General features: G+C 37.7%; 1 protein-coding gene across 1 annotated transcript in view; it reads left to right on the forward strand.

Moving 5' to 3' along the window:
• tprn (taperin) overlaps positions 1-25,171 on the forward strand; it is a 55,117-nt gene that overhangs the window by 13,316 nt on the left and 16,630 nt on the right. Inside the window, exon 2 of the mRNA XM_088356174.1 lies at positions 24,754-24,955. Coding sequence (XP_088212300.1) covers positions 24,754-24,955 — 202 coding nt within the window. The remainder of the gene's footprint in view (positions 1-24,753; positions 24,956-25,171) is intronic.

Here is a 25,171-nt window from a genome sequence, read left to right on the forward strand (position 1 = left end):
GAGGTTGAAAAACTTTTGATGATTTTTCTCTCTCCACCGTCCACCACAAAGGTAAGAAATCCTATTCATAATCCTTTTTTAAAATTTTTACACGATCATGTTAGCGTAATCTTCCGTACGAAAGATTACGCTAACGCGAACGTACGATTAGCCTGGGTTAGCTTCATGTTTACGTTCTTGCTAAACATTAAGGGTGTTGGAACGGATTCAAACTATTTTACATTACTTTTAATGGGAAAAACGATTTTCCGTGATCGACCAAATCGGTTTTCGAACAGGGTTCTGGAACGTATTATGGTCGAGAACCGAGGTTCCACTGTATATATTCTATCATGTGAAAAATCAGTGATTTTGTAAAACAAAAACTAAAAACTGAAATTAATTAAGAGAGTACATTTATCTTTTATATATGTTTAATTTTATATTTCTATGCCTCGATGACTGCATGTCACCGTCCTCAATTAATACATCCGAATTGAACAAAAGGGAAAGATACCCGCTACAGTTCCATTTTCCAGCCACTGGATTTCCCTTTAATCCTCAAAGAACGATGACAAGGGAATGCAATTTGGTTCGATACTGTGACAACCACCAATGACACCAGGATAAAAATGTAATTGAATTGTATTTATTATCATTGATGTCAACATTTGAAATGAGCCCTGATACTGCCGTCTAGAAATATAGGGCTTTTACCACATTTCACATGATGAAGCCATCGTTTGTGTTTTCTTTTGGCTTCTTTAGTAAATATACTTGAATGGTCACATGATCTAAAAACATGTGACCGAGACAACTTGGAGTAGAACTGAAAACGTCGCAGCTAAAAACTGCTTAAAGTGTGCTTAGGACGCCGCCGTTGGCAATTTTACAGCCAATGGCGTCAATGCCAAATTCTTCACGCTAATGGCGGTAAGTGTGCACGGGGCTTAACAATGGACACCAGTCGCTCCACTAAAATGGGAGAAAAGGTGATACTGCTTTCGTGTCCTCTCTCTTGACTAATTGTTGCATAAATGACGGTGTCAGTGTGAAAGCGTAATGCATGGGTGTGTATGGCCACAGTTCATACCTACACATACCTACCTACATACCTACCTACCTACCTGCCTAGGTCATATCCCTCAAGAGGGGTGACCAACAGCAAGACAAACACATACAATAACAAATAAAATAAAATTCTATCTATCTACCTACCTTGGTCAAATCCCTCAAGAGGGGTGACCGACAGCAAGACAAACACATACAATAACAAAACAAATAAAAGGGGGGGAAGCAAAAAACACACACAAAAATTTTGTGTGAAAATTAAATACAATTAAATAAAAAAGCAAGGGAGAAACCATGCATACATTATCTGTACCGCTTATCCTCAGTAGGGTCACGGGGGTGCTGGAGCCCATCCAAGCTATCTTTGGGCAGTGGGACATCCTGAACTGGTTGCCAGCCAGTCGCAGGGCACACAGGGACAGATAATTCGCTCGCTCATTCACACCTAGGGACAATTTGGACCGGCCAATAAACCTGACATGTATGTTTTTAGAATGTGGGAGGAAACCGCAGTGCCCGGAGAACGTGCAAACTCCACACAGGAGGTTTGATCTCACGACCTCAGCACTGTGCCGCACACGCGCTGACCACTGCGCCGCCGTGCAGCCCCAGGCAGAAACCAAATAAAAGAAAATAAATGAATGACTCACGGATGGATAATAATCCAAAAAGAATGGGCTTAAAAAAAAAACAAGAATACACTATTTAAACCGCATGCGACACCATTGGCATTTTGCCTTTGGCGTTAGGTATTCGGGGGCACTCTTCTGAGGAAGTCGGTATGGCACCATTGGTGTTGTGTACCAAAAATGTTGGATAATTTCGGAGCTTGGTCGTAAAATTCCCTAAATGTGCGGAGGACAAAGAAAAACTGTGAGCTGCATTTTTCCACAGCGCATGTGCTCTAATATCGGGGTGACATCTGAAAATATTTATGAAGCCCTTTTAGAGGAGAAGTTAGTCAATGTTTTTGCCAACATTCATATTATCCATAAGATGAGCAAATTGAAGGTTGTACGCAAACGCAGATGTTTATCGATTTTGTTATCATTTATTGGGAGTGTTTTGACGAGAAGCATAGCTAAAGACAATTACAGAGACCTAAAGTACAAATGCGTACATTTTCACCAAAATCGATTCAGCCATTTCGAAGTTTATAAAACACACACAAATCGGGATTTATACAGTAGATTAGATTAAGATTAGGTAGATTAGATTACTAAACACTCACGATATTTCTACTTTTTCACCCACAATTTAAGTTCTCAATTTATAAATCCAGATTAAACAGCAGTGTTAGTTATCCATCAAAAACGCTACAGTTCTCTTTCTGTATCATTGAAGTAATATTCAGGTCACTGGAGTTTCTTTTAATTCTTAAGGAACAATGACACAAGAATGCAGTTTGATCCACTACCACGGCAACCACCAATGACAGCAACACAAAAAAGACATGTCGGTGTTGCGATCTGGCACTATTGTACCCAGTATGGTTGCTCTACCGCTGTCATCTAGGAATATTTGGTCCATATTTTACGCAATTCGGCCCTCATTCGCGTTTTCCACAGACGATGTAGTAAACGTGCTTGTCTTGGTAAACGCCATATTGGATGGTCACATGGTCTGAAAACATGATGTAAACAACTTTGAGCAGAACTGAACAGTAACGCAGCTGAAAACGGCATCAAGGTGTGCGGGGGCTGCGCGCCGTTGGCGTTCTGCAATTTGGTGCCAAGTGTGTGGCAGGCTTTACCGCAGCTAGTGGGAAATTCCAGAAAGAAGATGTTTAACGTCTGTGTTGCAATATAGCAATTTTCTCAGCAGTATGGTTGCCCTGGCGCTGTCGTCTAGAAATATAGGGCTTACTTTTTACGTGACGCAGCCCTCTTTTGCGTTTTCTTAAGGGAGAATGTGATTGTCTTTGTAATGCCTTATTGAACTGTCACATGATCAGAAAACTTGACGTAAAAACTCTCAGAAAAACGGTGCAGCTGAATATGGCATCAGGTGCACTGTTGGCGATTTGCAGGCAAAGGCATCATTACCAAACTCCCCATCAGTTTGGCGCTAGGCTTTTCAATTTTGCAGTTTTTATAAGATCACGATCTCGTTCATGGTTAGACTGATTTAATATCGGCATATCGCCCACCTTTATCTACTTAACTGTAGCCTTTGTAAAGCTTTGTGATTAAAGAAAAGGTAAAAGCTGATAGGCGCTGTCTCAGCTAAAAAAAGGCTCTTTGTGCTTGCCTTGGGTGGAGCATACAAGAAATGGAAAAACCTTTAATGTTGACATTTAAAAGTCGCTGATGTGTTATTGGTGAAACACAGCCCAAACTTTTCTTTATTTCACTTCCTTCTACCCCGTTTCTGGAACCATTTTAGGTAGCACTTGCCATTTTGTGTGTAACCCAGTTGTTTGGTGAAATAGAAACTTGTCAGAACTGAAACTACTTTGCCTTGATTTTAAAATACAATTAAAATAGTTTTTAGTTTATTTTACAAGTAAACATATTACAAGAATAATTGCATCTTTTTCATTCTTTTACTTTTAAAACATGCTTTTTTCTTCAAACATTGCTAACCTAGCACTAAATCTAATTATTAACCTGTATCAACATGTTTGACACATGAGGCCAATGGAGCCACACCAGTTTACTCCAAAGAGTGCCCCCATACACCTAATGCCAAAGGCAAAATGCAGTGTGAAGCACATCGTAAAGCGCTTTAGGAAGTCTTCAGTGACTTGTAAAGCGCTATGTAAATGCAAACCATAAAGGACACTTTTCAAGTACTTGCAGGATATTACTTACCACTTGCTTGAAGAGTGTTCTTCCTTTATATGAAAAAACACATACAAATACTCTGGAAATATGGGTGAAAAACCTCTGATAGGAGCAAATCCACCCCAATGAATCAAACTCACGAAACATTTAATCACAACTCTTTTTATTGCATGTGTTTCCCCGTGACGTACAATCCGTTGAGACCTGTCATCATAGGAATACAAAATGAAAAATACATTAAATGTTTCTATGTATTCAGTGTTAAAGTTCTTTCTCATTTAACTTCACATTTTCTTTATTTTTTTAAAACCACTGAATTTTCTCATTTAATTGTGGATATATTACAATTAGTATGTAACGTATTGCTGTGCTGATCGTCTGCATATCAAAAGTTAGACATGCAATTCGCTTGCTTCATGCCAGAGGGCGATAGTGAGACGAAGGATTCTGATTAGGTGCACACCTCAGTTTCAAATAGCATACCAATACTATCACGATTTTCTAACACCAAGTCAAGCCTTCCAATAATTTTGTTCTGTTTTTTTCTAATGCATTTATTAAAATAACATACGTGAGCCTCACCTGGAGGGACCTGATTTATTTGTTGCTCATTTTGCTTTAAGTTGATCAACTAATCTTCATTTTGCACTAAAAAACTCTCACATAACTGATATCATTGCGTTAACCTCTTGCTAAAAGCATTTCTTCCTCATGCCATGAGGCTCTTTAACTCCACCCGGGGGAGTAAAAGCCCACATTAAACCCCACCCCTACATTTGCATATTACCCTATTTTTATTACAGTGTGTATTTTCCGTAACACTATTTAAATGCTCTTTATCAACACGTTATATTGGGTATTTTTGTATTCTCATCTCCTCATTAGCTGCACCGCTTATCCTCAGTAGGGTCGCAGGGGTGCTGGAGCTCATCCCAGCAATCATCGGGCAGTGGGCAGGGGACACCCTGAACTGGTTGCCAGCCAATCGCAGGGCACACAGGGACAGACAACTCGCTCGCTCATTCACACCTCGGGACAATTTGGACCAGCCAATCCACCTGAAATGCATGTCTTTGGAATGTGGGAGGAAACCGGAGTGCCCGGAGGAAACTCACGCAAGCACAGGGAGAACATACAAACTCCGTACAGGAAGTCCGGTAGTTGGATTTGAACCCACGCAGGAGGTTCCCAAGACCTTAGAACTGTGCCCGCACACGCGCTAACCACTGCGCCACTGCCTTGTATTCTATATCTTTTATTTTATTTTTTAACACAAGGATACTGCTGTAAGTGTGAATTTCCCTACGGGAATGAATAAAGTATCTATCTATCTATCTATTTATCAAAAATGGCATTACTGACAATAATTGGTTTCGTAGAATAAGGCTAAAATCTATTAAATTCTGAAAGCAATAGTTGCATTTAATCAATCTTTTAAATCACCAGTAAATCAGTATTGATTCCACATAATGAGTTCGTCAAAAATAATCGCGAATACTTATTTAAAACACTTTCATGATGTGTTTATTAAATATCTCCTTCATTGATGAAAATAATGCATTACTGGTGATATTTTATGAATTTGCAGAAAACTTTAACGAGAAAATACTGAAATCCAAAATGATATTGTATGCAATAATGTTTTTACAGTGAGTCAGTATGGTCATTATCATTACCACTATTACTATGTAGGTTCGTAATTAATTCGCTATTATTGCATGGTAACAGTTAAATTACGTGTTATTAATTATTTTGAATATTCATAATTCCAATATAAAAAGGGAAACTAAGATTGTCTTCCGACCTTTTGTGCATATAACAGAAAATCGAAAACAAAAAAACAAAAGTGGCAATGAATTGTATGAAAACGTAGGTCTGTGTCGAGGGAAATCTGTCTGAATATCCTCATTTTACCTCTAATAGAAACGCATTTATCAATCAGGTCTCTTGTTCAAGCAAAGTGTTGGTGATGGTGTTAAAACATTGTTGACAATATGATTGCTTCTATTCTGCTCTTTATCTTTCTCCTGAGGGTCTGCCTTTCTGCACTCTCCCTTTGTGCCCCCCTTGTCAAATAACCATGGTGCCCGTCGCCAGGACAACACAGGCTGCGGCCATTCTATCTTGTCTAGCTTTCCCGGATAAATTTGTGCTCTCTCTGTCTGGCTCAAGCATTGTGTGACATCAGCACTGCGACCAGAGAATAAGGCATCGTAATAAGCTGTGGCCATCTGACATTATTAGGATTCATACAAACGACAAATGCGGTCCTCTTAAAGGTATTTCCTGACCATTTTTTTTCCCAATTACCTACAGAACGTGTAGTGTTCCTCCTCACAATTATGCAAATATGTTGCAAAAAATTCCATGCGCTGGGAGAAATTTGGTATCAATGTTGACTCATCTCGCTTATTTGTTGTAGAACTGTGTCATCATTGAAGGAACACAACACTTTCAAGATAACGAATCCCATTAACACAACAGACAGTGATTGTAGTGAACAGCGATTGCATACCTCACATTTCTGCTTGAATAAATTAGATCTTTGCTTACGCTGTCTTCGCCTCCTTTTGGGTAGGCGATTGTGGCTTTTCGTCTGTGTTTTTCGCCACATGCGTCACGGCTGGTATAACTTTGACCCAGAAAGCTTCCCATTTACGTTGGGATTTCCCGTCTTGTTAGCTCCTGGTTGGCGCTCGTTGGCGCCAAAGAGGAGCTGTTGTTTAGCAAGCTAGCCTGGCATTAGCGCTGGTTTTGCAATGTTCCTTGGTTTTTTTCCCAGGCGTATTCATGTTTATCGCCACAGTCATCTCTGCTTTTCGTTGTTGGTTCCCGGTTAGCCTGGCTGCTCACTGAAGTTTTTTTGATTGGCTAGCCTGGAAGTGGCGCTGGTTTTGCCTTGTTCCTTCAAGACAAATGTTTGTAGATTTCAAAGATATTGAGGATTCCCACCTATGAAACAGAATGGAAGACTAATAATGACCATGCGATTCCCAAGACGCCCCATAGCTAAAGATAAAAACTTACGAATCCTTGTCAGTTGCAGTATTTAATGACATTTTTACAAATAAACTCTACTTGCGCGTTGTTTTAAAACCAATGTTCACAACAAAGCCAACGGTAGAATTTAATTTCAAAGATCTTAAGTAACTGCTGGAGACAAATTTTACATAGGATATTTGTGGACACGGGCTCAGGCCTTCTTCTTCTTATTTTTTTATTTAATGTATTTTATGAAATCATCAAACGTCAAACAGTGAAAAAAAATTACTTTTTTATTGAAAGTAGATTTGAGAGTTTTGTTGAATTTTCTTTTAAAATATCTGCTATGGCTCTAAAAATGTGTCATTTTGTGTTGTTGTCATTCATGGTTGCCACAGTGACAAACCAAATTGCATTCACCTGTTATTGTTTCTCGAGCATTAAAGGAAACGTCAGCAACTTGCCATTGACGGCGATGAAATTCAAAAAGAAGTGTAGCGTTTTTGATACATAACTTCCACTGCTGTTTAATTTGGATGTGTAAATTGAGGAATTGGTTTGTGGGTAAAAATAGTTGGAGTATCATGAGTACGTACGTAGTAAGTATTGCAAAAAGTGACAAGCTTTTGTAGTCGCAAAAGGTCAATATACTTTACCTGTAAACATTTATTTATCTGTAGACAATCAAAATACAGAACACGTTGTTGGCTCAAAATCTGCGAAACAACAAGACCATTAAAGATGAACCACGTTATAGTAGGGGTTTACTGTATATTAAGATCTATGCGTTATGAGATGTTTAGGAAATATTTGAAAATCTGTATTAGAGAACCACTGTTTTTTTAAAGTGGTACAATTTTTCTCACATTCTTTCCATTGATATACATAAAAATACAGAATATTAAGTACCGTATTTTCCGCACTATAAGGCGCACCTAAAAGCCTATATTTTTTTCAAAAGCTGACCATGCGCCTTATAATACAGTGCGCCTTATATATGGATCAATATTAAGTCGCAAAGTCTTGCAACTAATGCAAGCAGCCGCCGACTAGATTTTCCCCCGAACGCGAAGTAGTCTGCGGTGTATGCTGGGATTTATATACCGGCGTTTCATTGGCTGACCAATGTGTCAATCATCATTTGAATCGATCACTATTGGCTAAAGTTATTCGGAGGTAAAGGGGGCAGATCCTTTTTATCATTTACAGGCTCGCATAGGCTAAAGGGGCAAAACAAAGCCAGCAATTGGCCGAAAAAGATGTGTCAATCATCAGTTGAATCGATCACTATTGGCTAAAGTTATTTGGAGGTCAAGGGGCGGATCCTTTTTATCATTTACAGGCTGGCATAGGCTTGGACGGCAAAACAAAGCCTGCAAATGGCCGAAAAAAATGAATATGTATAGCACGTGGTTGACGGCATACAGAAAACATTTTTTACTATTCTGTATTTGTAAATATTTTATTCTCCTGGATTTTCTACACTCACGGATATAAGAGGACCACGGCTGCGCATTATTATTGAACACAACGACTTCGGTGAGCTACTCAGGCTATATATTTTCCCTGTATCTTGTTTCAGACTGAACTCGATGTTTCTGTGATAAGCGGTGCAGATAATGGATGCAATGGAGTGTCTATTTTTAAATTAAACTCAATTCCAAGTGTTTATTGTCATATGCACAGTAAAGTTGCGAGCGAAAAAGAAAATAGAAACTAAGGAATGGTTGGCATTTCTTGAATCCCAAGACTTTAACCTTCCGAATGATATTTGGAACTTTGTACAGACACTTTTTCCGTACATGTCTGAGACACGTATTTGCTTCTTTGGAAGCTTTCGGAATGTTAAGGGGGTAATAAGTTTGACTGAACTATCTGACTGTTTTGTCGACGTTCCCATTGTAGCGCCTTATAATCCGGTGCGCCTTATGTATGTCAAATATAGGACCAAAAACTATTTTTTCGGGGTGCGCCCTATATCCCGGTGCGCCTTATAGTGCGGAAAATACGTTACCTATTTTAGTGATGGTTGATTGAGTCTCAAAGACACTGAGGCTAGGAGCGCATTGCTTGTGCCTCAATTTGCTCAAGTGGTCTACTGCGCTTGGAATTATAACATGCATGATCTAAATTATGGGATCAAAAAGCTTAATTCATGCAGACCAGGACTAAAATTATATTCAGTACAACAATTGAGTGGGAGACTGTTGAGTTAGTGTTGCACTTTTGACGCAATAACATTTAAAAAAAAAAAGATCATTGTAATTGATGCAGGATTACTGACATTTTATAAGCTTTCATAAGCCATGGAGAACTGACAGTGACATCTTTTGGTAGTGTTTTATGTGTCTTTGAGACGGGTATGTCTACAGTTATATAGTTATGCCATCTTTCCTTTTAATTCAAATAGTGTTAGGGAACTGTACTTTAGAGTGCAAAGTGTTAAGACTTTGTAGGTTGGACTATTCCCAAGTCTTGATGTCTCACATTGCTCGAAAGTATGCAACCTTATTTTTGTTGGAAGGGACTTGAAATAATGTTGAGGACGGGGAGGGAACTTTGTGTCTCCTCCAAGTGATCAAATCAACCTTAATATTAAACGGATCAAACAGAAAGTACTGGAAAATTCTTGCAATTATGACTATATACTGTATGCAGTTACACATTTCAATATTCAAACAATGTTGAATGAGGTCGGCTGACTATAGCACAGGTAGAAGATAAAAATATTTGATTTAAAAGCTGTAACACACAACCATGCCTGAATATGTCAACTGCATTCACTGTATGAGGAAAAATTCCTGCATTTTACATCAAATCTCGTGTTGGAATATGAATACACCTAATGAGTTTCTATTTCATGTTTAAAATTAATAAATGAATAATTTGGGAAAAATACATTTTTTGAGACTGATGGAGGCGTTATGCCCCAAAACAAAATATTAACTTCAGTCAATCCTTTTGGAAGGGATTTGAAATAATGACAATTATTTATTGAAAGACACTCATATTGATTAAAAAATACATCACTTTCATTCATGAATTACGGATCTTAGATGAGTTTTAATGGATGGTGAACTACCCATAGCTTGTCACTAATTTGCCTAAATGATGCAATTAACTTATTGGTAATTATTTTATTTTTTTGGTCATCAGAACCAGCTTTGAATACATACTGTAAAATTAAACTCTTAAATATCCTACCTTCGATTTCACAATTCAGTTCAGCTTTTTTTGTACAGTTAGATCCAACTTAAGATGGGACAGCATTGCTATTTGCTATAGTTGTATTCTCCCAGCTTAAAAGTTGTAAGTTCCAATCCACCTATGTGACCATCATTAAGCGCTAAATTTTTGTAAAAAAAAGAAGTGAGTCTTTTGGTCATTTCTTTTTATTTATTTATTTTTTTAATGAATGCAAATCAATTGCTCTCTTCCGCCGCTATAGGGCAGTGTTGAGTTTGTATATCTTAGTTAGTTGGTTCAGGTGTAAAACTGAATTCCCTCATCTGTTTAAACAAACCAGTTAACACATTCAATGCCAAACATGATTATCCCCCAAATTGTGAAAAAATGTGTTGTGTTTAGAAAGGATTTCTTGTCGTCCATGATTACAATATGTTGGGTAGGTTAATAATTTTGGGTAAAAATTTGGAGATGACATTCTTTTACTGTACGGGCCCGCCTAAGAACAGAAAGTCTGGATCCTCAGAGCCAAGGAGATTTTGATATCCTGATTTTGACTCTTCATTTCTCATGAAGCTACACCATAAGAATCTTAATGAAAAGTCAATACAGAAGCTAATAATTTAAACCAACATTTGGGTTTAAGGTTCTCATCAGAAGCATTTTCATTACCCAATCCTATATTTCGTCACTACGATAACCAGTAATTCTATTCTAGATAAACATAGACACATGCTCCACAGAGAATACCACAAGAGCATCGATTCGCATTGCCTTGAGACTTGAACGCGTAAACACAGATGTTCACTTTCTCCGCTAAAAGCGAGCTATGCAAACCTGCCTGAGAGAGCATCCACTAAAATCTGTGCTGCAGATTGCGATGCCAAAAAATGGGATGGGTTAAAGAAATGTGTGTTTGAGTAAACATTGTTTTCTGATGAATAAGTTAAGGGACAAAAGGATACGTTTTTAACTGATACCTAACTGCATTTTCTTACTTCTTGTAAAACTTGAGCACCATTTCAATAGTTGTGTACCAAAAGACAGAAGCAACTACATTGAACCCTCTATATATATTCATTCCAGGATTGAGCTCATATCTAGATTTTTCTCGCATCTCGAACAAATTTTACCCACAAAAAGACCAAATAATTGCAAAAATATACACAAAAATGATTGTTTTGAGACCAATCTGGCAAAAATATACACAAAAATGACTATAGATAAGTACAGCTCAAAGTATGTGCTAAGCAACAAAATAGCGACAAGGGCTGCACAATCAACTGAAATCTAATCGATACAATGATTAGGTTAAATGAACAAAAGTCTAAATAAAAAAGGAAAACAACAAAACTTGATCAATGCAGCGTTTGAAATATTCCACTGCCTTGAAATTGTTCAGTCCGTTTAAAAACACATTTTCTTGATTACTAAAACACATTAAAATAGTAATTGAACATACAATAATAATAACATAAATAAGATTATACGTATAATGGTGAAACAGATGTGCTAACTGGAAGGGGCTCAGGCTGGCGGTTAGCCGTATCGAGCACTTAACCATCTAAGTCAGTGTTTTTCAACCTTTTTTGAGCCAGGGCATGTTTTTTACATTGGAAAATTTTTGTGGCACACCAGTAACAAAAAATGTTATAAAATGACACTGAACAGTATGTTTAATTACAATATAATCTATAATACCCCCAGTTTTTACAGCATAGACACTTGACAATGACAAAATATTTGCAGAAAATGATTCATAAATGTTTTATAAAATTTAAAATTTTAAAAAGTGATATTGTATAATTTCACTAGTGTGCCGCGGCACAGTGGTTGGAAATCACTGATCTAAGTAGCATGTGGAAATTTTTGTAACTTGGATTTTCTTTTGTAGGTAAATTTTTGCTCGAAAGATATCTTGTATCTCTACTTTCTCATAACAAGAGTATGAAAAGCGGCGGCTTTACTGTAAGAAGTTAAGGTACTGTAAGAAAGAGGACACATAACAGATTAATGTCCACTCACTGAAAAAATACATTAAAAAGTGCCCTACTACCCTCAAATGAGATAGAATGAACTTGGCATCAATGTTAGCTTCCAGTTGTTGACAGAAAAGAAAATCCATGGCAGGGACTATGTATTCAAGATGCTTTTGCATTGTTCTCACTCTCAAAACCAATACTTTTGTAAAATAATGGACTGGAATGTTTTATGGGCTCATAAAATCCTAGAAAATACCATGTTTTAGAACAGGTATTAGTAACATCCTTTAAATAACATGGCTGCTCTAAATTGCAGATTTTACCATGTTTAATTACTTCATTTAACGACTTCTTGAAAAGAATTAAAGGCCTTGGAGACCGTGCACATCTTCAGAACACTTGTTGAAGGTATTCAATATTTTAAACATCATTAAAATGTATGTAAAATGCTCAGTTATTGACCAAACTAGATACCAAGTGACGATACCATGAGTACCTTACATTTCCTTCCCGCAAATGAGTGATTTATTTTAAAGTCTTTTATATCTCTAAATATTATTTTCCCTTATATTTCATGAAAACAACGGCAGTTTTCTATTGCTAGACTTTCTAATTCTTAGTTCATGGTTATAAATGGTCTTCAAAAGGGAGGCAATTGTTGCGAGTATTAGGCCAGTATCAACACAAAGATACCTGCTATTGTTCCTATCCCTATTTTGGATGGTACCAGGTATGCCTGAATTGAAGGGACCGTGTGGATTATTTGTTCACTAGATGTCACTGTATGGTGTATTGTCACCCAAAATAAGGGTAGATACAAACTATGGAGCTTTAAAGTGACAGAAACACACCATTTTACTTTTAAAAAAATTTGTGCCTAGCCTTTTGGAGGTTTTTTGGTACCCATAGCAGCAAGATGACAGATATTGATGTCCGTTGTAAATTTTGTCTGTTTTTAATATTGGACCACCTACAAAGGAGTTTTCATAGAATGCCAGTTCGTTATTTTTACTACTACAGTATTGCGGACCATTCTTAGTTGTTTTGACTATTACATAATTGTCACTATCGGCCAATCATCTTTCTGTTCTTTGAATCCCTCACCTTCAGGGCAGATCTACTGTTGTAACCCAGGAGATGTAATAAAAAGAAAGGGCTGAGGTGCAGGCCTTTAGAACAGGTTCAAATTTCTCATTTTGAAGGCTTCTATCACTGTCCTCCATGCAAGTTCATAATCCATGTCTTCACTCCTTATTTTGAGTGTCTACTAAAGCTTCCTGTAAGTGACATGCATTTTATGTAACATTAATGTTAACCTACGATTACTTTTCAAAAATCTTTATATGATAGTTCATGTATTTTTCCTTATTATCTGAATCAAATTTAGTTTATTTTTAATGATTGAAGTTTTTCCCCACATTGTCCCTTCAAATACAGAAGAAATATAATAATATTGTAATTGGTTCGATTGATATTGTATGTCCTGAATATGTCATGTTTGTAGCGGCACAATAAATCATTGATGCCATATACTTACTAAGGACAATTACATAGATGATATTGCATCACGTGTATGAGCACATGCACACTTTACTATTGTTCACCTCAAGCGCTAATGCTGCTGCAGTTAAAATCCTCAGCTGATGTAAATGTTTTGCTGGTCTAATATTATCTCGCCGACAGGAGATTAGCTCTAATCACATTGATGGGCACATCTTCTTTAAACAGACACCTTCTCGTGCCCACAATAAGAAGACATTTATTTTTGACTGATTCAGCACTGGTTAACTATTTTGTTGTATTCTTTTCATTCATGCATTTCCATTTGTCTAATCCCAATGAAGAAATATTCCACTGATTCTGTGCACACCAAGTCAGATGAAAGTTATACATTCATAATACATGAACCAGTTGTCAAATAGTGCTGCTTTAGTGTTAGAGATTTTAACTCTTAAATTGAACCAGATTATCAAGAATTCAGCGCCTGTGTGTGATAGTATGTGTGCACACACACGCACTCTTGTTTTCATTAGTAACCACTTTTCTCCAATTAAAGACGTGCAACACTGGTTATCCCGGAATGAAATCCCCTGCAAAGACAAAGCAGACTGTTAAGAGAATTGATTTGTTATGATCTCCTCGTTTGAATTTTTGACCTTCTTAGGTTCACAAAAGGATTTTTTTTAACCTATTTTGAGCCATATTTTATATAATCCTGCTCATTATGTTTCTTATCTTACTTTAAAACAAGGGGAAAAAAACTAACAGTGCATTTATAAAATAGCATCTATCCATCTTCCTCACCGCTTATCCAACACTAGGTTGGCGAGGGTGCTGTAGCATTTATATAATACAATTAAGCTACATTTTCTGTTTAGAAGGTAGATTATGTTGTCAATGTATTTTTCAATTGATGTTTAAAAAGCCTTTTCCTTTAGCTGATATTCTTTACAATGTAATACATTTTTTAACAAAGTTGTAGTGAATGCCAATTTTTCAGACAAGAACCATTTATTATAAATCAGTAATAACGGTTATCTACGATTGACTACTAATCATTAAAAGCTCTGGGTTATTCAAATGTGCCTTCTAAAAATCGACACTCAATTTGAAGATTTAGCATCATTTTCAAATTTTTAAAAGGACATTGTGTATTTTGCGGCTCCCAGGGGTAAAAAATGTCATTCATTAAAAAATATTATGATCTGAAAAACAAGCAAAAATACATGAACTATCATATAAACATCCATCCATTATCTGCACTGCTTATCGTCACTAGGGTCGCGAGGGTGCTGGAGCCCATCTCCAGCTATCTTCGGGTAGTGGGCAGGGGACACCCTGAATCGGTTGCCTGCCAGTCGCAGGGCACACAGAGGCAGACAACTCACTCGCTCATTCACACCTAGGGAGAATTTGGACCTGCCAATTAACCTGACATGCATGTTTTCGGAATGTGGGAGAAAACCGAACTGCCCGGAGGAAACTCACGCAAAAACGGGGAGAACATGCAAACTCTACACAGAGGGGTTTGATCTTATGACCTCAGAACTGTGCCACACAAGCTCTAACCACTGCGCTGCCGTGCTGCCCTCATATAATCATGTTTTTCTTTAAAATACCCATGATTGTATTTATGTTACATAACATGAAGTTCACCTAAACAGAACTGACATAATAGTCTCCCATCTTGCTGCTACAGGTTACCCCCAAAACCTTACAAAAATGTGGTTTGTAACTTGGAGTGTCTGTACTTATTAATATTAATTAATTTTCGGATGCACTACACAATAACGTGATATTTCTCGGTTAAATATTACACAGGGTCTCTTTTAAAATGACAAATTCTTTCAATAATTTGATTCACTGGTCAATCGGAACTCTTTCTGGATCTACTTTCATGTTGCTGTTTTGGTGAGAGGAGGAATAACTAATGAGATTTTGTGCTGTTCTTGAACTCGCTCCAGGAAGGGGAGACCCTCAACTGGCACATTAGTTTCCACTTCCACTCTCACTCTGATCGAGCCGCTCTTTGAAAAATATGAAACAAAAGCAGCACAATGAAAGTCTTGTTAGTTGACCCATGTCCCAGACCATTGACTGAGCACACTGTTCTGCCTTCGCAGTTGGGCCTTAAAACACAGCATGGGGACAGAAAAACTCACTTCTGGATCTATCAACCAAACGCAAAATGACATCACTGTTAACTTCCTCAGTGTAGTCTCTAAGGTGCAGTAAACAAATGAGAAAAAGAGAAGAACTGCAAGACCATATAAAAGGAAATTTGAAAGAGGCAGTGGTCTCAATGCTGAGCTTAATTTATCCATAGACTGGTATTTAGTTTGTAGGTTTGTCTTAAGTTTTTGTGAGGGTTGGACTGATATGGGGTTTTCAGGGCTGATACCAATTAGTAGTATTAAGAGTAGGCCGATAAATGATATTTGGAGCCAATATTCGCTTGCTGTAAAAGCTAAAATATTGGCGTAAGAGATTTGTAATAATTCAAAAAGAAACAAAGAACATTTTGTTATAAATTCAAATGAAAGTTTTGATAACTCTCTGGAACATTTACAATACTTAATTTAGAATTCAAATTACAATTCATACAGTATGTAAAATGGAATTTCCACACATCTAATATGACTAATCTTTCGTTTAAACCAAAAACGGTGCAGGAAATAAAACTGGGCTTAGCAACAACTCATATAAAGGTACATGAAAATTTAAATAAACTTAAAAATGTTCTCTTTGTCAGTCAGTCTCTCTGTTTTTGTTGCTCTCTCTGTCTGTCTCTGATTCTCTCGGCCTCTGACCCAATCCCATTACTTCCTCTTTCACCTAATCAAGTCATGTTTATTTGTATAGCCCTTAATCACAATAATCACAAGGAGTCTCAAAGGGCTGCACAGACCACAGATTATTACAAACCACAGACTATTATTACACCATCCCCTGATCTAAAACCTACATGAGGGCAAGGAAAGACTCAAAAACCTCAACATGAGGAAAATGAAGAAACCTTGAAAAGGGACCGCACATGAGGAATTCCCCCTTCCAGGATGACCAGCCTGCAATGGATGTTGCAATAACAAATAATAAACAGATATTGTCAACATGAAATGTAGGTCATTCATAGGCTATAAAATAGAAGTGTGTTTTAAGCCTAGATTGAAACACTTCCACTGAGGTTGCAGATTGAAACTCAGGAGGTAGAGCGATCCACAACATCGGGGCCCGAATGGAGAACGCTCTCGAACCTGCAGTTCTGTTCTTGGCTCTGTTTACCTTAATTTTATTTCATTTCTTGCGTCCAAACAGTAAACTAAGACAATATCTTTTTTAGCCAATTTTGTGCAGTATCTATTCTCCATCTTTAGTAACCCCCATGCTGCATTTTGTTTATGTCTATTTTTAGTATGTAACCGTTACATTTTTTTTTTTTCAACATATGCCTATTCTGTTGGTTGTTAAAATCAACATTTTTTTCTAGTTTGAAACCGTTATGGGTTGTTTTTTTTTCAACATCCTCCTGAGGAAAGATCCTGCATTCAGCACAGAAGTAGTCACTCTAACACATACATATTTAATGCAGTCCACTCAAGCAACAAACATTTAAAAAAATAGACAAGGGTTACTCAGCATGTCTTTCAGCAAGACTTTTTTCCACTGATACATTGGTGAAAGTACGTATACCAGTACAGTACTCTATTCACATGGGTAAGTTGTTTTTATATTGTAATTTTCTTTATACACTATGACTTCCATTTTCTCAACTGTAAGCTTCTCGTCCTTTGTCTGCCAAACGGGGGCCATTGAACATGTTTAGTACTCACGGTGGACTGCTGACCACTGTCTCATCATCATGCAATATCACCTGAAGTTAAGATCAACTGTAGTAGTGGCTTGACAAAAATCTACACACACACACACACATAAATAAGAAAGGACTAGCATTTTATAAGTGAGGGATTTTAGCAGTTTTTCTGGAATACAAGTTGTCAATTTCAGAATAAATATTTACATTTGCTACTAGTTCCAACAGTCAAATATTAGCAGCTGCTTGACACATTTCCTAAAGGAATGTAATTAAAGGGACATTGTGTATTATTTTAGTGTCTCCTAGTGTTAAAAAAAAACATTCCCTCGTTAAAAACTAAACAATATCAATTTGAATGATGACCAAAAATACATGAACTATCATATAAACATGTGTTTTTTAAATACTGGTGGGTGGAGGATTTTGCATTTATTCCACATAACAAGATGCTCACCCAATGGGAGCTGATTCTGAAATTCTGCATATAGTTTGTCATTTTCCTTGTGCTTCTCGTAAAGTTCAAATGCTAAAGGTAGGATCAGGCCTAAAAAATCCCACCCAACCTGGCCCATGGGTATTAAAGCGCAGCCCAGCCCGAGACGGACAAACCGACCTAATTTGAGGGATCGATTTGTTTTTCTATTTTATTAGTGAGAATTTGGGATCAGTAGGGGTGATTTTGCCGACTCCGCCCCAGAGTGCCGCTGCCCAGCGCGCACGCTTGCGCTGCAAAAGAAACTCAAAATCCCTAGTGCGTATCGTCCACAAAGTATAAGAAACAGAACAAATGGCAAGTGTGTCATGAATTCACCGTTTAATGGAAGATGAACACTTGTTTATTTTGGAACTCACAGATCAACCAACATGGCATTGCATACAACTGGATTTCAACCACATTTTTCCACTGCCGTAAACGAGCATTGGCACTCATTCTTAAAGTGATGGCTGCATTTAGTGGTGGTTGACAATACTTACATTAAGTCTTACCACAAGAAGGAAAGTTAAACAAACAAATCAGCAAGAGAGAAACCCGGCCTGAAACCGAACTGACATTCTAGGCCCACCCCGTTCGAATTTTGCATGTACATGCACGTAGATCATGAATAAGCTTCCTAAGGCTGAATTCATGACTTTAGGCCAGGAAATGGCGGCAGAGAGTAGCAAAGTTTCAAATTGCGCACCCCACCTTTAAAGGGACACTGTGTAATATTTACCCACTAGATTTCACTGAATTGTCCAGTGCAACCGAAAAGGAGTGCTTCAAAGCACAATAAAGAATACAAACTACGGAGACTCAAAGAGACCAAACCGCAACATTTTTTTTCAAATTTTTTTTGCCCAACTTTTCACAAGGTTTTTTTTTTTTTTTGGGGTAGATTGCAGACAAGATAGTGGACAATCATGTCAGCTCCCTTTAGGTGAGGTCGATGATATGTAAAATAAATGCAAAATTCTCCACCTACATTTTTTTTAAATGCATGCGTAAATGTCTACTTATTGTTTTTTTTTAAGAATTTTTTTTTACCACTATAAGGCGCTGAATAATACACAATGTCCCTTTAAAATTATAAGGGGCAATCGTTAAATATTGTAACATTCCAAAGTTTTATAAATCAGAAATTGATTGCACAGCACTGGGAAGTTTCTCAACTTAAAATGCTTCGTGCTACTTCAGAGGCACAGTACTTTGATTTGGAAACAATTTACAGTGGCGCATTTGCTGAAAAAAAGGTTGAAAAGCACTGGTTTAACCAATGAAAAGTCCCTCCTCTCCAACCCGAATTATGTGTTAATTAATTGAGGGCAATACCTGTGCCTTTTACCATATGCATATGATATGCTATTATTCATTTTAATGTGTCAAATTTGAAGGCATCCGGTTGGCTTGCGGCCTTGTGATGGAGATTAGAGCAGATTTAGGTCTTTGTTGCAAAGTACAGACTTATAAGAGCAGTCAGCTGACTCCTTTGGATGCCAATAACAATCATTTTAGAAAAAAACTAATAATAATTTTTTGATTATAAATTGGAAAATGACTGTAATTGATTAACATCAACTGTTCTGTTTGTCACATAAAAAGTGGAGTTTAGTGTTGTTTTATGAATCATTTACTGATAGAATTTTGATCGTAGTGAAATTTATTAACACAAAATAAAGCTTTCGTGTTTTATTCAGTGCTTCCCAGTGGTGAAAAAATAAAGCATTCATAGCATCAGAGGTAAAGCGTTGGTCTTAGGACTGAGAAGTCGCAGGTTCAATTCTGAGTTAAATGTTAAAGTTTCCATGGGCAAGATTGCGAACCCTTAACTTCAAAAAGCAGGTCTGAATGTGTGTGTGAATTGGGAAGTGTAAAGCGCTTTGGGATCCTTTCAGTGCCTTGCAAAGCCTTATTTAAATGCAGACCATATACATTTACATTTGATTAATTAAAAAAATACATAAACTATCATACAAGCATGCAGTTTTAAAAATATTTGTAGACCTAAAAAAATTGTAATTATTTGACATCACACGAGGCAACTAGAGGGAGCTAATATGATTTCAGCCATCTTGCTGCTAAGCGTAACATCCCACTCCGCCACCCTGCCAAAAAAATGTTAAAGGCTGGGCAAAAAAAAGGAGAAAATTGGTGCAGTTTGGTCTCTTTGAGTCTCAAAGGTTCGCATTATTTCTTGTGCTTAGCACCATTTATCTCTGTTGCACTACACCAGGGGTCTTCAACATGATGCCCACGGCTGAGGGGCCTGCAGACCTGTTCTAAAGATAGCTCACCAGTGCTGGCTTCTTGGGATTTTCTTGTCAAATGATATTCGTGGTAAACTAATTTTATTTAACCCTGTTTCAATGATTAACCTAGTAATAACATAACAACATAGTAATAACATAAGTAATCTCAGAAAGGCATATCCAACTGGGTGCCCTTTGCGCTAATTAGTAACAAAAATCACTTTCAACTTTAACGACCCCTGCACTACAAAATACAGCAACTTCTAGTGGTTAAATATTACAGTGTCCCTTGATACATTATTAAATGATCATGTTTTTTGTTTAATTGTTTTATTCTGTTTTAGAGCTATGCTAATGAGAATCTATCAATAGTATTTTTTTGTTTCAAAGTGCTCATGTAGCTTAATCTCTGAGCGTGTTCAAGTTGGCTTACTCATGTGCAAAATCCAGTTTCACCACGCAGAGCTTTGTTTGCAGACCACTTAAACGCTGCTAATGTCTGATAGCACGCACCGTCGCGGGGCAGACCATCTATATAAAAACCACCTGTCCCACCTTCTGCATATATTCCATCACGGCGGAACACACGGGTGTCTGGACAAAGTACGGCTCTGTTAAGGGCGAGATCAAATGACTGGGCTGGGGCGAGTGATAAGGTTGTGTAATTATGGCATTGTAAGGAAGCAATAAAGTGTTTTTCTCGTTCGCTATAATGAAAGCATGAGAAGATTAAACAATGTCAGGGTTGGAGTCAAATAATGGCAGCAGATTTGGTGAAGTCAGCTCAGGTTTTGTTTGTAAAGCTATCTGTCCATCAAGTACCGTCATTTACGCACTGTAAGGCACACCGGATTATAAGGCGCACCAAGAATTAATCATTTGTGATGTTTATTATACATACAAAGCACATTAAATTAAAACTACAGTAAGGGCTAAGGTTGCACGGAAATATACAAATTTACTGTATTCGTGCATTGATTGATCAGTCATTTATCACTGATTAAAATTGCAAAAATTGGATGCAAAAATCGAACCCGGATTCAGGCAGGGAGCGCACTGAATCCTATCAACTAGACCAGTAAATGATACAGACAACACATGAAAAGGCATTAGGTTTTATCTCATCATTACACTATTTTTAGTCTCCGTACCTAAATGTTGACGTTATTATTAGGCCGCCTCACGAGAATATTGTCTGACATTAATTAAACCTGTGCGTGGTACAGAATATGTTGGGGACCATTGAAATACAGTACTGTATTACCGATCTGGAAAGTCTTTACAAATTGCACAAGTTTCTGAACGAAATGAAGAGGAAGGCATTGTGTGAAGAAATTTGGTTATTCAGAACTGAATGAAGAAAAAGGCGTTGTGGGAAGTGATTCAGTCATGCACAAAATACAAAAACGCATGGTCGCTCATGTTTGTCACTTACAATGCTTAGTTTGAGCTGATAACATGTGAAAAAAGTTTTTCTACAGATTTCCAATAACTTTTGTTTTCTCTTTTCTTTAACTTATCTGGTATTGTGACTAAAATAATGTCATAATGAGATAAGACCTTATACCTTTACACGTGTTTTCTTTATCCCTAGTGGTTAAATGGATAGGATTCGGCACTGTCCCCGCCGCAATTTGGGTTTGATTCCCATTGCATACAATGTTATGCAATAGTGAACAACCATCCATGTCCTTAGAGGCCTGGTGGGTAAGATTGTGTGCTCTTACCATTGCTATCCGGTTCAATACCCGTTGCGGTCACCAGTAAAAATGTATCGACTGATCAATCTCATCTCATTAGCTGCACCGCTTATCCTCAGTAGGGTTACGGGGGTGCTGGAGCCCATCCCAGCTATCTTCGGGCAGTGGACACCCTGAACTGGTTGCCAGCCAATCGCAGGGCACGACTGATCAATGATTGCACAAATATGATAACCCATTTCCAGAAAGTAAATAATGTGCACCAGATTTTAATGTGTACATTCAAATGTTTGGCTAATTGGGGTTTTTGGTTCCGGTCATAAATTATTGTTTCAATCTGATTATCACAAATGACAATATGTATTAGACAGCAAGTGGGCTTTCAAACTTTGCCTTGTAATTGGCCTTTTGCCCAAGAGCAGCTAGCAAATGCTCCATGACAACAATGACAATGAGGACATACACATTACAAAATGGACAGATTGATAGATTATGCAACAACAAAGCATGCACTAAGGCTGCTGTATTGATAACGAGTATTAAAACACACAGACACCTACGGTGCCACTAACAGCAAATAGACGTCAGTGATTTGCTTCTGCAGCAGAGCCAGCATCATTATAAAAACTCCTCTCAACTCAGCCTCCAACTCTTTTGACCCATTGCCCTCCAATAGGCACTATAGGGCCCTTAAAACAAGGTCTAACAAGGGCAGGGAGTTTTTTCCACAGGGCCATCACCACATTTAACTAGCGAACAAGACTGTAAAAAAATAATTCTGTTCAAAATGAAAGCAGTGCAATGTGACTAACCAGAATAACCCTGTTTTTTAGTATATTTTTATGGTTACATGCCAGAGAAGTTACCAGTAGGTCCAGTTGATTCTCAGAAAACAAGACCCAGCATTCATTATAGGCACGCTTCGAAGGCCCTGCAATTGGGCAAATAGTTCAAAGGGGTGTGTTCAAAAAAATAGCAGTGTGTCATCCAATCTCTGAGTTCATCAATTTTGGGAAAGAAAAAGGACAAAAACAGGTGTAAATCACCTGGCGCTTATTTAAGAATGATGAAGCCAGCACAGGTTGAACATGCATTTGAGGAAAATGGTTAGTTCTAGACACTGCTCCGAAGAACGGCGTTCTTTGATTAAAAAGTTGATTGGAGAGGGAAAAACCTATAAATAGGTTCAAAAAAATAGTTGTCTGTTCAGCTAAATTGATCTCTAATCCCTTAAAATAGGTAGAAAAACCAGAGACACGTGAAAGAAAACACAAGACCACTATTAAAATGGACCGGAGAATGACCAGAATGGCAAAGGCTCAGCCAGTGATCAGCTCCAGGACAATCAAATAGTCTGCAGTTACCTGTAAGTGCTGTGACAGTTAGAAGACAACTGTTGAAGCAAATTTATTTTCAAGAATCCCACGCTAAGTCCCTTTTTTAAAAAAAGGGTTGTGAAGAAGAGGTTACAATTCGCCAAAGAAAACATCAACACGTCAAGAATTGAGGAACATTTTGTGGACTGATGAAAGTAAAATTGACCTTTTTGGATCCAGGGGCTACAGACTGTGTGTGAGACGACCCCCAAACTCTGAATACACATTGAAGACAGTGAAGCATGGTGGTGCAAGTATTATGGTATGGGCATGTTTCTCTGACTCTGGTGTTGGGCCCATTTATCGCGTACCAGGGATTATGGATCACATTGTTTATTGCAAGATAAAAGGTTATATCGCCTTATGCTGAAGAGGACATGCCCTTGAAATGGGTGTTTCAACAACACAATGACCCCAAACACACCAGTAGACGAACAAAGTCTAGGTTACAAATCCCCAAAAATAATGTTATGGAGTGGCCAGCCCAATCCCCAGATCTCAATCTAACCGAGAACTTGTGGGGGCGACATGAAAATGCTGTTTGTGAAGCAAAACCAAGAAATGTGAATGAATTGTTGAATGTTGTTTTGCTATCATGGAGTGAAGTAACGACTAATAGGGGCCACAAGTTGCTTGACTATATGCCGCACAGATCTGAAGCAGTCATAAAAAACTGTGGTCATGCAACTAAATATAAGGACTAATAAATCCTACCTTTTTTGGAAATACAAAATATTTTTTAGTTTACAGTCAACAGCAGACACTGCTATTTTTACCCACCCCTTTGAACTATTTGCCTAATTTCACAGCCTTCAGATCGTGCCTGTAATGAATGCTGGGTCTTGTTTGTTTTCTGAGAGTCTACTGCACCTACTGGTAACTTATTTGGCATGTAACAATAACAAATATACTAAAACCTGAAACATGTTGGTTGGTCACATTGCACTGCTATTATTTGTAACATCACTGTATAGAAAATGGGTATTTACTGCTTATTTCCTGACCTATTTGGGAATTATATTGTTGCTAAATGTCATTAAACTACCCCTGTTTCATTGCACTATTGTTCTGATACACCTACAACTTAGGTCAGTCTCCAATCATTACATGATAAATATTTTTTTCTATTTATCTGGACTTTATTTCTCTCTTAATTCTCTCTTGTAAGTCTTTATTACGTGTTTATATTGGAGTAACATATCTAATCCTGGGACTCTGTGTAATATTTAGCATCTCCTACCGGTAAAAAACACGTAAATAATTTAAAACAATTTTTAAATTATCAGATAATATAAACTTTTTGTTACAGAACATGAAGCTCATCTAGAGGAAGCTGTATGCCATCTTCCTACTATGGGTACCGACAAAAACCTTGCGAGAGGCTGGGCAAAAAAAATGACCGGAAAACTGTGTAGTTTGGTCACTTTGAGTCTCCGTAGTTTGTATTCTTTGTGCTTTTTAGCACTCTTTTTCAGATGCACTACCAAATACAGCAACACTTACTGGTCGAATCTCACACAGTATTCCTTTACGTAATCAACCAGTTATTTGAATTATTGTCTGCCAGTTGACAAAATGAATTTTTTGGAGGCCTGTTTCACAAACAAATAAAACAGGTGGGTAATTTTCCTTGAACTGTGTCTCATCCAGCTGAAGATCTCCTTTAACGAGTCAAGCCTTCACAGCACCTATGAATATCCGTCAGAAAGCAGCTCCTGGGACAACGGCGAAGAGGCTGACGAGGAGAAGAGGGAGGTCAAGGTCTCCGAAGAGCTGCCAAGCATGGTGGGACGCATCCATATCCCTCGGCCCAGTTTCACCAGTTCGCCCACGCACTCCGACAACAGCAATGGTGAGATTTTGTCTTATCAATACAAGATTCACTCCGATGGCAATTTAAAGAACTGATGTATTATTTGTTTCTGTGTATTATTTGCCCTCGTGTAGGGTTTAGAGATCCGGTTATGGTGTCATAATATTCTGTGGTTTGCAATAATTTGTGGTCTGTGCAGCCCTTTGAGACTCTTTGTGATTAAGAGCTACACAAATAAACCTGACTTGACTTGGC

The sequence above is a fragment of the Urocampus carinirostris genome, chromosome 16, assembly GCF_059441175.1.
Source record: "Urocampus carinirostris isolate Australia breed hairy pipefish chromosome 16, RoL_Ucar_1.0, whole genome shotgun sequence".
Classification (NCBI taxonomy): domain Eukaryota; kingdom Metazoa; phylum Chordata; class Actinopteri; order Syngnathiformes; family Syngnathidae; genus Urocampus; species Urocampus carinirostris.